The sequence below is a fragment of the Giraffa tippelskirchi genome, chromosome 1 (assembly GCF_054371585.1).
Source record: "Giraffa tippelskirchi isolate mGirTip1 chromosome 1, T2T-mGirTip1v1.2.pri, whole genome shotgun sequence".
NCBI classification, from domain to species: Eukaryota; Metazoa; Chordata; class Mammalia; order Artiodactyla; family Giraffidae; genus Giraffa; species Giraffa tippelskirchi.
In genome coordinates, this window is record NC_137275.1 from 46,041,371 (window position 1) to 46,056,074 (window position 14,704).

Here is a 14,704-nt window from a genome sequence, read left to right on the forward strand (position 1 = left end):
ATATCTGTAAATGAAGTAACCAACAAGGGATTAACCTCTAAAGACACATGTACCTCAATAAAACAAACAAATAAACAAAAACCAAACAAACCAATCAAAAAAATGGGTTGGGGAAAAAAAAAACGAGCAGAAGATTAAACAGACATTTCTCCAAAGAAGACATACAGATGGCCAAAAAAGCACACAAAAAGATGCTCAATAGCACTAATTATTAGAGGTTTGCAAACCAAAACTACTATGAGGTATCACCTCACACCAGTTATCATCAAAAGATCTACCAACAATCAATGTTGGAGAGGGTGTGGAGAAAAGGGAACCTTCCTACACTGTGGGTGGGAATGTAAATTGGTACAACCATTATGGAAAACAGTATGGAAGTTCCTTAAAGAACTGAATACAGAACTAGCACATGATTCAGCAATCCCACTATGGGTATGCGAAGTGAAGTTGCTCAGTCGTGTCTGACTCTTTGCGATCCCACTGACTGTAGCCTACCAGGCTCCTCCATCCATGGGATTTTCCAGGCAATAGTACTGGTCTGGGCTGCCATTTCCTTCTCCAGGGGATTTTCCCGACCCAGGGATCGAATCCGGGTCTCCCGTGTTGTAGACAGATGCTTTACCGTCTGAGCCACCAGGGAAGTATACTATGGGCATATATTCAGAGAAACCATAATTTGAAAAGACGCATGCACCCCAATGTTCACTGCAGCACAATTCACAACAGCCGAGACACGGAAGTGACCCAAATATCCATCACGTTGTATTATGATCCCTACTCTATGTGACCACAGACTAATGAAACTGATTTAAATTAGTAGGATTTATCACTAGGATTTTATAATTATAAAAGCAACTTGTGTTCATAGCAGAAAACTGAGAAATCATAAAATGTATAAAGAAATATAAAACAAGGTATATCTTTTATTCTACCAAAGAGACAATTTTGAAACTGATTTTTGTTATAAGCACTGTATCTTGACGGTATTTTAATAAATCATGGCAGCATACAGTTTCAGTACTGCCATTATTCAGACTATGTGTGAAACTCCTTTCTGTAACTGGCATTGGGGTCATGTAAGTTGTGCAAAAAATTTGATCTCATTATTTTCAGCTTCACCTAGTTTCAACTTATCACTGACAATCAGATTGATTCAGTTTAATATAACTGAACTCTTACTACTCACAAGATCCTGTTTGGACACACAAAGATGAATATGATACTGTTCCCTCTGCTTAAAATGCTCACAATCTAGACAAGACAGACCAAAGAGGAGGTTATAATGTTACACGTGCTCTAAAAAGAAACATAAACAGTAGTAGGTAACATCAAAGAGGAAGTAAACCAAGCGGGAAATTTAGCATTTCAGAGAGAAAAAGAAGATACTCTATACAGGACAAACATTAAAAGGTAATAGGCCTGAACGTTCATGAAACTTCCTGACAACAGCCAAGTAAATCTAGAAAAAAAGTGAACTGAACTTACACTGCTGAGAGCTTCAAATATCTTCCTAACCCATTTTTATTCACTAGGCATAATAATGACTTTAGACAGTTTTCAAAACTCAAACCTACCCTCAACAGGAAAAGAATTTGCCATTACTAAGGATATTCAAAGAAATGTGCCATAGATTTATAAAAACTCCGTGATACTTAAAGATCTCTCCCACATTTAAGCTTAGCACTTTGTCTTGAAGGTATCTTATATTCCCAAAAGACTACAATATTTTAACCACAGAAACAGAATTTAAAAGAACACTTCGAAGTAATCAAATTCAACTTCTACCTCTTTCTAACATCCCTTGCCACAGGACAATTAACTTTTACTGCTAAAAGTTATTCACAACACTTTTTAAATGCAGTGCATACTGTCTAGGAACAGCTCTACTAGAACATTTTCCTTCTATTAATTAAATATTTGCTTACCTCTAATATATACCTTGGCCACCTAATGTGAAGAGTCAACTCATTGAAAAAGACCCTGATGCTGGGAAAGACTGAAGGCAGGAGGAAAAAGGGATGACAGAGGATGAGAGAGTTGGACAGCATCACTGACTCAATAGACATGAGTTTGAGCCAACTCCGGGAGATGGTGAAGGACAGGGAAGCCTGGTGTACCACAATCCATGGGTTCGCAAAGAGTCAGACACAACTGAGCAACTGAACAACAACAATGTATACCTATTGTCCTAGTGATGATCTCCAGAGTTATACAGAATAAACCTTAAAAAAAATCAATCTATCTACAGGTTAAATAAATCAAGATAAAATGTTATTTATCAGGCATGGTTTTAAGGCTTGGTATAAATCTCAGTGAACTATATTAGCTGTGTGACTTCAGGTTTAATTTCCTTACTTGTAAGATGACAAGCAAGATAACATGACACCTTCTATCAATACGATCGAGACAAACTTTGAAGACACAACAATAAATGAAATAAACCAGACACTAAAGGATAAATTCTACATGATTCCACTTACAATGTGGTACCTAGAGTAGTCAAATTCATAGACACAGAATGTAGAATGGTGGTGGTGGTGAGGGGCTGGAGGCAGGGTGAATAGGGGGATGGGGAGTTACTGTTTATACAGAATTTCAATTTGTAAAGATAAAATTCTAGAGAAGGATAGTGGAGATGACCTCACAACAACATAAATGTGTTTAATATGCCACTGAACTATACACTTAAAAGTGATTAAAACGGTGAAGTTTTTGTTTTGTATATTTTACCCTAATTGAAAAAAAAATGGGGGTAACAATAAACACAATTACAATTCAAAACAGATTAAATGATTTAACATGTATAAAATGCCTTATACAATACTTGGTATAAAGAACATGCTCAAACAATAATGATTGTAATGTATTTTACCAATCACGTGGCCCTTCTGGTCAAATTCAATTTTTTAAGACAGCAAGAAAATGCATTATTATGTCTCTAACTGTTCTAACACTGGGCTGCTCACACATACAGGCTCTAAGAATTTGTTCTATTAGAGAAAAAAGAAAATATAAAGTCATGTTAGAATCACTGGGAAACCAGTGCTCAGAAGGGAATAAAATGCTCATCTGATGTATAACTTCTGATTCAATTAAAACACACATAAACCATGTTACTTTAAAATAACATCACCTTGGTACAGAAGAATCCAGAAGACAAAACTTGAAGGTTTTAATCAGTGAGCCACTGCCAAATCATAAGTGGTGGCAAGTATACAAATTAAATTGCTTTATAAACCTGGGCTCATCATATTAAATTACAAATTCTACCAACGGTCCCCTACAAAAAGCATACATAAAACAAAATGGTCAGGTAATAAAGTCCATTCTCAAAAGTGAAGGGCTATGAGAAAAAAAATACAGTAAGTGAAAACTACGTACCTATCTATCTCTGAGTTGGGGAAAGTTTATCAATAAAATTTATTGATGAGTAGTCTGAGTGAAAGTGCCTCATAAACTAAAAACTGATTTAAAGTAAAGCAATTTTAACAGGATATGAGGAACAATTCAGATTTCCAATCTCAAAAACTCTTAAGGGGACCTCCCTAGTGGCTCAGTGGATAAGAACCCACTTGCCAACGCAGGGGACACAGGTTCAATCCCTGGTCCAGGAAGATTCCACCTGCCAAGAAGCAACTAAGAAATGAAAACACAGAGACACTAAAAATAAATTTAATTAAAAATGTTAAATAATTATAAAACTAAGGATGATATTACAGGAGCTGACTATAGGCCCACAGGCCAAAAAAAATATGAATGATGTTACTTACCTAATACAAATTTCAGTTCCAGTACAAAGAAAAGATGTAATAGTGATGATCTAAAAACATTCAGAGCACATTTTATGATATTAAAGAAGGGAAACTGGTATTGTAGTTATGTTTAAAAAGAGTCCGTATCTTCTACTATAATATTTAGTAATTAAATGATATGATGCTTGAGATGAAATTTACTTCAAAATAGTCCGAAAGGTGGAGGTTTTAATGGTATAGATGAAACAAGAATGGCATGAGCTGGTAAGTGTTAAAGATAAGTGATAAGTAAAGGTTCGTTTCATTGTTCATTCTACTTTTGTACATGTTTAAATTTTTCAAGTTCACTGCAAAGACAGGCCAGTGTAGAACTAAAATAAAATGGTGATGATGATGACGAAGCTAACACTTATATTTTTAATTTGTACCAAGAACCTGTAAATGCTTTACAGATATTTAATTCTATACGGCTGGTATAATAATTAACTCTACAAATAATGAAGACTCTCAAGCACAGAGAGTAAGTGATTGACAAGGTCATGCAGTTGACAAGGGTGGGACTACAGTCTGACTGCTGGGGCTCTAAATGCCACTTCAGCACAAGAATAATAAGTACCAAAAGAGGTCATCAGATAAAGAAATCAAAAATGTACCTAGGGCTCAGATTGTTAATGATCAAAAGAATTAGGGGGAATATAAAATAGCTAAAGATGAATAACAGTACAAATCTATGAAGAATAACATAAAAAAAATACAGATAATTAGAATCAGGTAAAGGCTCCCCAGGTGGCACAGTGGTAAAGAATCAGCCTGCCAAGCAGGAAACACAAGAGCTATGGCTTCAATCCCTGGGTCAGGAAGATCCCCTGGAGGAGGAAATGGCGACCACTGCAGTATTCTTGCCTGGAAAATTTCATGGACAGAGGAGCCTGGTAGGCTACAGTCCATGGGGACGCAAAGAGTTGGACATGACTAAGCATGCAGACACACAATGGTTGAAAATGTTTAAATATAGTCAGAGTATGTGTGTTCCAATCCTAGCTTGTCCATATATTTGAGTGACTATAAGCAAGTTATTTAATCTAAGCTTTAATTTCCTCACCTTTAAAATGGGGATTAATAATAGAATGACCATATTGGGTTATTAAAAAGATGAATTACAGCATATAAAGTGCTTAGTATAGTATCCGTCATGTGTTAATGCAATAAATAATTGTTAGCAATTATTAAAAATAAAAGAGCAATAAAAATCACATTGATGGATGTCTTCTTTCACTGCTTGTACCCAACATGATACTAGGTGTTCTAGTTTTAGGGCATTTAGGCAGGAAGATGAAATAAAACGTATCCAGCCTGGGAAAAAAGAAGTAAAATTATCTCTATCAGCAGATGACATAATTTTATATATTAAAAACTCCTATGTATTCACGCCAAAAAACAAACTATCACAGCTAATAAACAACCTCAGTAAGATTGCAAGAGACAATGACATCAATACACAAAAATCAACTGTATTTCTATACAGTAGTAATGAAGAGTCCAAAAAATGAAATTAAGAAAAACAATTCCATTTACAGTGACATCAAAAAAGAATAAAATTACTAAAATAAAATTAACAAAAGAAACATACCACTTCTACACTGAAAATTTTAAAAGTTGAAAAAATTAAAAATCAATATTGTTAAGATCTCAATAGTTAAAATCCCAAATTTACCTACAGATTTAACATAATCCCTATCAAAATTCCAGGGTTTTTTTTTTGGCTGAGATTTACAAGTTGATCCTAAAATTCATATGGAAATACAAAAGTCCATGAAGAGCCAAAACAATCTTGAAATAAACAAAATCAGAGGACTCACACTTCCCAATTTCAAATCTATAGTAATTATGGCTGTGTAGTACTGGTATACGGAGCAGGCAATGGCTACCCACTCCAGTACTCTTGCCTGGAAAATCCCATGGACAGAAGAGCCTGGTAGGCTGCAGTTCATGGGGTCGCGAAGAGTCGGACATGACTGAGCGACTTCACTTTCACGCACTGGAGAAGGAAATGGCAACCCACTCCAGTGTTCTTGCCTGGAGAATCCCAGGGACGGGAGAGCCTGGTGGGCTGCCATCTATGGGGTCGCACAGAGTCGGACACGACTGAAGCGACTTAGCAGCAGCAGCAGTACTGGTATAAGGATAGTCATAGACAGATCAACAGAATAGAATTGAGAGTCCAGAAATAAGCCCATACATTTATAAGCAACTGAATTTTGACAATGGTGTGATGACAATTTAATGGGAACAGAAAAGTCTTCTCAACAAATGATACAGAGACAACTGGATGTCCATAAGCAAAATGAATTAAGTTGGACCCCTATCTCACACCATATAAAAACTCAGAATGAAGGCTCCCCTGGTGGTCCAGTGATTAAGAATTCACCTTGCAATGTAGGGGACATTGGTTCAATCCCTGGTCCAGAAAGATCCCACATGCTGTTGGGCAACTAAGCCCATGCATCGCAACCACTCAGCTCAAGTGTTGCAACTACTGAAGCCTACACACCATAGAGCTCATGGTCTGCAACGAGAGGCCACCTCAATGAGAAGCCCACACACCACAACTAGAGAAAGTCCACACGCAGCAATGAAGACCCAGCACAGCCAAAAATCATTTAAAAATTTAAAAACTCAGAATGAATCAAAGTACTGGTAAGAATGTGGAAAAACTGGAACCTTTGTGTAATGCTGGCTGGAATGCAGAATGACTTAGCTGCTGTAGACAACAATATAGAGGCTCCTCAAAAAATTAAACATAGAATTACCATTTGATCCAAAAACTCCCCTTCTGTTTATGAATCCACAAGAAGCAAAAGCAAAGACTTGCACAGATTATTTGTAGGCCCACATTCATAGCAGCATTTTTCACAACAGCCAAAAAATGGAAGCAATGCAAGCATCCACCAAAAGATGAATGGATAAAGAAGGTGTGTTATATACATACAATGGACTATTATTCAGCCTTAAAAACAGAAGGAAGACCTATCATATGCTACAAAATGGATGAACCTTAAAAAAATTATGCTAAGTAAAATAAGCTTGTCACAGAGGGACGAATTCTTCATGATTCCACTTACAGGTATCTAATGTAGATAAACTCACAGAAATAAGGTACATAGAACAGTACTTGCCAGGAGTTGGGGGTCCTGGGGGTAAGGAGTTGCTGTTCTGTGAGTGTAAAGTTTCAGTCATGCAGGATGGGAGAGTTCTGGGGATCTGTTGCACAGAAGCAATGTGTATGCAGCTGACAGTACTGAACTACAAACTTGGAATTGTTGAGAGGCTAAATTGAGGGAAATTGAAGTTCAAATTGAGTCAAGGTGATAGTAAGCTGAAAAAAGGCACCTTGAAACAGGGTTAGATCTACTCTTCTAAATAATGGAAAGTAACAGAAATTGTATCACCAAATTATTGCTGTTGATCCAAAGTATTATGGAAGGGTCAAAAGCCTGAATAAGAGGAAATATAATGATTTCTAAAGTGAAAAAGAAGCAATGTCTAGAAATTCCAGACAGATTGATTCCTTGCAAAATTCAAAATTATGTTAAACAGAATGTAAAGTTAGAAAAGGAAAAAGCCAGAAGATTCATCATGAACAAGTAAACCAAATTAACTGCAATTTCTATTTTGGTAAGTTTACTTAACTGTAGGTAAGAACTCTGTAGGCACCATATAGCTTAACTACAGCAAGACACTTGGCAAAATCCTTCATAATATCCATACAGGCAAAATGGCATACAGGCTTGATAAGAAGAAGTAGTACTAATAGTTATTGAACAACCACAATGTATGTTGACTAATGATTTTAATCTGGAGGAAGTCTAGTCAAGCTGCATACTTTAGAGCCCTTTATTCTATAATTTTAATATTTTTATCAACAACCTGAATGAAGAATCATAGGTATTCCTATGAAATATGAAAATGACCAAAACAATTGCAAGGAATAGGTAATATTAAATGCCTAAATCAAGACTAACAAAATATAAAAACTTAATATTTAAGCTAAAAAAATTCATTACAGAAAACCAGGGTTAGGAAGACTTGGTTTTACAACCCATGTATAAAAATACAGAATGTAATTGAAACTACAGGCTCATATTAGGCATAAGTAACAGAAGTCAAAACTGTTAAATGAAATACTTGGTTCCAAATAACAGCATTTAGCTCATGCAAAATATATCCACCACACACTGGTCAAATATCATCTAAAATGCCGGGTACAGTTCTGGGTAACACATTTAATGACAAGGAACAACTAGAATTTATTAAGAGAAAAATGACCATGGTTAAAAGATCAGAGAATTACACCAAGTTAGGAATGATTCAAGGGCTTCCTAGGTGGCTCACTAGTAAAGAATCCACCTGCCAGGCAGGAGAAGCAGCTTTGCTCCCTGGGTCAGAAAGATCCCCTGCAGAAGGAAATGGCAACCCACTCCAGTATTTTTGCCCAGAGAATCCTATGGACAGAGAAGACTAGCGGGCTATAGTCCATGGCATTGCAAAAGAGTCGAACACGACTTAGGGGCTAAATAACAAGAAGGAAACAAACTGAGGTTGTTTTACTCTGGAGATTAGAGTGCTCAGTGTGTGGCAGGGAGGAGTCAGTAGGGTTATGATGGTAGTATTCAAATATTGTAAGGGGCTATTCAGATGGACAAGGAATTATACTTGGAGAAAGCAAAATAAAGTGGGAACAACATAAGCTATGATGTCATAAATACCTGGATTCAAATCCTGGCTCCATCATTTACTGTCTGCTATTTGATGCTTAGAGAGTGATTAAGTTTCCTTACCTGGAAAATGATACCTACCTCATAAATGGATAAAAAATTAAGTGTAAAATTGTTTATAAGTTGCCTGGCATTGTGTGACACACTGGGATACACAATAATGTAAGTTTCCTTCTCTAGATTTTTCTGAGTTGTTCTATAACAGTATTTTCAAACTAATGATTACCATTAACGGGTCACCAAATCAGCTCAGTGTATTGTAACCAGCATTTTTTCCCTAAAGAAACAGAAAATTTTAGTGCTTTAACATATATACTAAGTATAGTTTTGTGAAACTGTTTCAATTATTCACATACATGTCTGTACTAAACTACGGTATAAAATGTATTTATCATGAAGATGGGTCTAAAAAAAAAAGTGAAAGTCATTGCTAAAAGTACAGTGTGTGTGTGTGTGTGTGTGTGTGTGACTCAGCCATGCCCGACTCTTTGCAACCCCATGGACTGCAGCCTACCAGGCTCCTCTGTCCATAGGATTCTCCAGTCAAGAATACCTGAGTGGGTTGCCAGTTCTGTCTCCACTAAGTACAATACTGGTTACTAAGTGTGTTCTACATAAACTAGTTCCTTGGGAGCTCAAATAAGTTTAGGAGACAAACCATACCACTTAGAGATTTACTATATTCAACACATACTAACATGTTAAAAAAGTTCAGCATAAAAGAAATCTTTTTCATTGTTGTTGAACCTTTTCCCCAGATATATCTGATCTCAGACCAACAATTATTTTTTCACACAATATCTACTAACACCTTCAGGAGTGGCATTTTGTGGTATACACTTGGGAAAAAAACATTTCCCTAAATGAAAAAGAAAGAAATGTGTATGTTACAGAAAGTAGATTTTTTGTTTGCTAAGAAAAACTCCTGACTTAAAATCTTCCTCTTACTGCTACTAACACCCACCACCCTTTATAACTTAATACTTCATACACATACTCCAAAAACACTTTAAACATGATTTTCAAACTTTTAATTCACACAAATCTTTTCAGAAAAAGGGTAGGACATCTATAATATCAAGACATGTAATCAGGAACCAACTGGCCAAAAGAAACTTCTGGCATAGTATTTTAAAAGACTTGCTTTACTTGAACAAACCCTATGCTCAACCAAAGCAGCAACAGACTTAATCAGCCTCTCCAAGGGGAGTTAATGTGTTCTAAGAATATATAATCTAAAATGGGGGATGAGTGCAGCTAATCCTCATTATTATTAAGAGCATCATTATCATCATCACTTGGAAGAGGCATGTGATGGTATTTAGATGATTCTCACTTCTTTTAGAGTGTATACATACCTAGGATTCCTTTGTGAGGACATGACTTCACACTAATATGAAAACTGTCACTACCACAGTCAGTTCTAATTATATTTGGTATCACTTGGCAGTAAAATAAAGGGTTGACATCATATATTCAAGAGTATCTCTGTATTTCAAACCTTTCTAATCGAGAGTTACAAATATCTCTGACTCTGCTCTAGCAGTTGTCAGAGCATAAAATGGCCCTCACTCCTCAGGCTCCACCTCTCCTCAAAGTTTTCCCAACTACCTTAGACTATTATTTTCTTCCCAATTTCTCAGCACTCTCAGTACTTTTGGTCCCTATCAATCTTTTAAGCAATTCACTATGTATTTCCTAGCTTATTTCTTATTTTGTTGTTCAGTCGCCAAGTCGGGTCCGACTCTTCGCAACCCTGTCCCAACAAGACTGTAACTGCCTTAATGAACGGGGATCAAATTTAAGAATCTCCCACAAGATCCTGGAAGCACTTACTAAATAAATATTTCTTGATTTTAACAACTTGGCTTAAGAGTAATAGCAGCTAGTGTGGGAGAGCTTATATACCAGACCCGTGTTAAAAGGATACATGGATTATCTCACATGATCTTCACAACTCTATAGGATAAAGAACTATTATTTTCTTCATCAAATAAGAGGAAGAAAGTGAGGCTCAGAGCAACTTGCCCAAGGTCGTACAGCTGTGAGTAGCAGAGACAGGGCCTGAATCCAGGCAAAGCTCTCAACTATATCAGGACATTTTGTAAAGTTGCAGCCCTGCAAAACCAGAGTCTATGAAGGATTTCAATTTCACTAAGTTATAAGTTTCAATTTCAACAAAGAACAGAGATACTTTAGCTAAAAGATTAAAACTTAAAAAAAAAAGACAAATTAAGAATTTCCCATAGATATTTTTATGCAATTGCCATAAAACATGAAGGAAACTGCCCCTCATGTCTTCTCTATATATGGAAGTGATATTATGCTGTGGGTCACAATTTTATCAAGTAGCTTGTGACAATACAGTTCGGTTCACATTTTTAAATAGGGCTCTTTTTCTCTGCCTCTAGAATAACATGGAAATGAAAGATGGAAAACTGTCACTTCACAGTTTAGGAAAACGCCAGACCCAATTCTTGTTTAAAAAATGAGAGTCAGGGCTCTTGTTCCACCGTTGACTCTTACACAAAGCGGCACCATCCTCTGTCCTCTTTACACAAAGCAAGCTTCACCCCACTACCCAAGGGGGAGTGCTGATTCACATGGTCTCCCCATCGCCGCCAGAAATGTACCCAACTCCCACTGGTCCAAAACGCTGACCACTGCGCGGACTTGGATTACCTTGGTCTGCTCCGCGCACCGGGTGACACCTCATCAAGCAGACCCCCTCCCCGACACCCAAAATGCCCAGGCCAGCATGCGAAAGCCAGGATTTCACACAAAGCAAGATCCCTGCCTACAAAGCAGTTTCCCATCTCCGACTCCTCCCACGGCGAGCACCCCTTCCTAGGCTGTGCCAGTCGCCAGACCCCAACGGGGCCCAAAGCCCAGAGGGTCCCCCAACCCAGAGGAGAACTAGCTACAAGCCCTGTTCCTCTCGCAAGCCTCGAACCCCCAACTCTCGCTGACCTTACCGCTGCCAAAGCAAGAAAACCATGAGTCAGAGAGCGGACCCCGCTACACAAAGCGAGGTGTCTTACCGGGGGACCCTCGGAAGACGCTCTCCGCCCAGGGGCCCGTCCCCGCCCAGCCCCGGCCCGGAGCCCCGCGCTCACCAGCTCTCCTCCTCCTCCTCCCAGCCTGACAGGCGCTCCAGCTCCTCTGGCCGCAGCGGCTCCACCTCGTCCAGCAAGCCGCCCTCGCCCGCTGCCAGCAAGGAGGTGGCGTCCCGCAGCTCCTCGCTACTCGTCCGCCTCGGGCCCGACCCGGCCCCGCTGCCCGATTTGGCGCTGAGGCCCAAGGGGAAGCCCCTAGGAGACGCCGTGCCGGAGGAGGGAGTAGACGCGCCGGCCCGAACCGGGCTGCCGGGCCCGAAGGAGCCGGCGCCCTGCACAGCCCCGGAGCGGCTCCTCAGCTGCTCGTTCTGCTTCTCCAGCATCTTCACCAGCTCCTGCAGTTTCCGCACCTCCTGGTCCGCGTTCACGTCGGAGTTAACGTCCTCCATCCCGGCCGCGCTGCCTCTGCCGCCCGCCACCCGTTCGGACTCACAGCGACAGGGAAAGAGCCGGAGGAAAGAGGCGCCGCCGCCGCCGCTCACTCTAGCCGAGGCGCCGGCATATAGCAGGGCCAGGCCCCACCGCCAGTGTCCCTCCTGCTCCGGTTCCCAAGCGTCGCCGGACCCAGCCGAGCCGCCTCATCTGCGCCGGCTCCGGGATTGGGGGAGGCGGCGCCAATATCCGGCCTCGGCAGCCATCTTCCCTCCGTCCCTCCGCCCCCCTCAGCCCGGCCCAGTGGGTGACCTCAGAGCGTCGTGGGTGGACCGGCCGCCGACCGACGCTAGGAACCCCTCGCAGATCTCGCGGAGGGGCGTGGCCATGGGCGAGGCTGGTGGGGCGGGGCCGTGTGGGGCGGGCCTTAAGCCGGAAGGGGCGTGTTCGGAGCGTTGGCGGAGGCGGGTCACTGCTCCGCAGTAGAGGCGAGCGATTCCGGGCGCAGGCGGGGCAAGTGGGGAGTGTGGACCAGGAGGCGGGTGGGACTAAGATTGCAAGTCGAGACTCAGCTCCCCCAGTTGGCGTTGGTTGAATACCCGCTTGTGTGTCCGGCGTCCGATCCTGTTCTTCTAAGCGGGTTCTCTGGTGGGCGCTGAGCCTGGCCCCGTGGAAAGAGGTTACTTCGTGTGTTCAACAAATATTTAGTCGATGCCTTCTTGAAATAGGAGATGGTCGGGTCCGGCAGGAGCCGCAGACCATCTGTGACCCGTTTCTTCCTCTGAAAATGAGAAAGCCAAATCTCAAATGGTTAAGAGAAGTCTAAGGTCAAAAGAATAACCATAAATTGTTGAGTGCTTATTACGGAGAGACACTGTGCATTAGATGAAAGCATTATCTAGAACAATTTTCCCTACTTCACTGCTGTTTTCAGCATACTCATGGAAGCAGGGATAGAAAACTGCTCCTTTCTCAACTTTGTCTGTTAGTCGATGCATAATTTCTTCTTTGTATTGTTTTCTTCTGAAAAACTTTTCCATATTGTGACTTGCCTTTAAAAGGTTGTGTATTGAAAGTACTTAATAAACATGTTGAAGAATACTGATAAACGCTGAGAGAAGTATTACTAAAATCTGTCTTCCGTGGCACCCGTTTGTATTTTGTCCCAGGTGGCGCAGTGGTAAAGAATCTGCCTGTCAATGTAGGAGACACAAGCGACCTGGGTTCGATCCCTGGAGATCCCCTGGAGAAGGAAATGGCAACCCACTCCAGTATTCTTGTCTGGAGAATCCCATAGAGAGAGAAGCCTGGTGGGCTACAGTCCATGGGGTCACAAAGAGTCGGAAATGAATGAGACAAACACACATACTCTTTGTTTTGATCACATTCAGTGCTCTTGAGACCTCAGTTGTGAACTACTGGTTTGTGTTTGCAGTTTTCCTCTAATTGCCTCCTCCACCCTTTGCTAATAATGACCCAGTCCTATTACACCTGGGTGTGGACTTACATGCCCTGTCATACTTGCTTCTACCCTTTAGTCCTCCTGTGCTGTATTTTCCTTATACTGAATATTCTCTACCTGCCAAGTCTGAGTCTTTTCTTAAAACTCCTCCTCACCCATTTAGGAAACCTTTTCCTGACAATTCCAAGATGATCTAGTTGTTCTGTTTACTGTAGCATTTTGCTGCTGTTCAGTTGCTAAGTCATGTCTGACTCTCTGCGACCCCGTGGACTGCAGCATGGCAGGCCTCACTGTCTTCAGTATCTCCTGGAGCTTGCTCAAACTTGTGTACATTGATCAGCATTACCTGATCAAGAATTTTCAACAGGTATTTGCCTTTTGAAAAATTTGCTTCTTTTTATAAGTCACTTTCAACTCTTTTTGTCTTTGTACCTGATGAAAAGGGACCATTCATTTTAGTTTTCCAGGTCTAGTAAAGTGACTGACACAGTGGATATTCAATATTTGGCTTGTTGAAAGTTATGAGGAATGTAAATTCTGACAGGTCAAGGACCGGATAGATGTTTATTCACAAAAACAACCAAAAAAAGCACTGAGTATTTTCAGTGTTTGCTAACTATAAACAAGTAGAATATTTTCCTAGCTATGCACACCTAGTCAAAGAATGTCTTTGCATCACAGTAACTGTGAAGCGATATATATTACCTGTATAATGCACATCTAAATATCATTTCTGTCTCTGGCACATCTGAATTAGTCACCAGAAGGTTAAACATCATGGTTGCTTTACACAGAGCACTTTCACTTGCATTTAATGGTTTGCAAAATAGATCCCAACCAGCCAGGTTCTGTAACAAGAACATTCCAAATATATTCTTTGAAAAGAATAGTTCATATAACATTATGAAGTTCATGGGGCAAGGAGAGGTTGTGTAATGTGAAGGAATGAATGGGTCATCAGAAGACTGGATGGCAGATTCTAGCTATACCATAAATATGGTGCATGTGTGCTAACTAAGTTGCTTCAGTCACTCCAACTCTTTGCGACCCTATGGACCATAGACCACTAGGCTCCTCTGTCCATGGGATTCTCCAGGCAAGAATACTGGAGTGGGTTGCCATTTTCTTCTCCAGGGAATCTTCCCGACACAGGGATCAAACCCACATCTCTCATTGGCAGATGGGCTCTTTACCAATAGCACCACCTACTTGACCTTAATCTCTGGC

The 14,704-nt window shown here is 40.4% G+C and overlaps 1 protein-coding gene across 2 annotated transcripts in view; it reads right to left on the minus strand.

Moving 5' to 3' along the window:
* Positions 1–12,298, minus strand: part of SLAIN2 (SLAIN motif family member 2) — a 73,874-nt gene extending 61,576 nt beyond the window's left edge. For both annotated transcript variants that reach the window (XM_081590554.1, XM_081590544.1), the window contains exon 1: positions 11,644–12,298. In XM_081590554.1, the coding sequence (XP_081446680.1) occupies positions 11,644–12,032 (389 nt within the window). In that variant the 5' untranslated portion in view covers positions 12,033–12,298. The remainder of the gene's footprint in view (positions 1–11,643) is intronic.
* Positions 12,299–14,704: the final 2,406 nt, after the last annotated feature.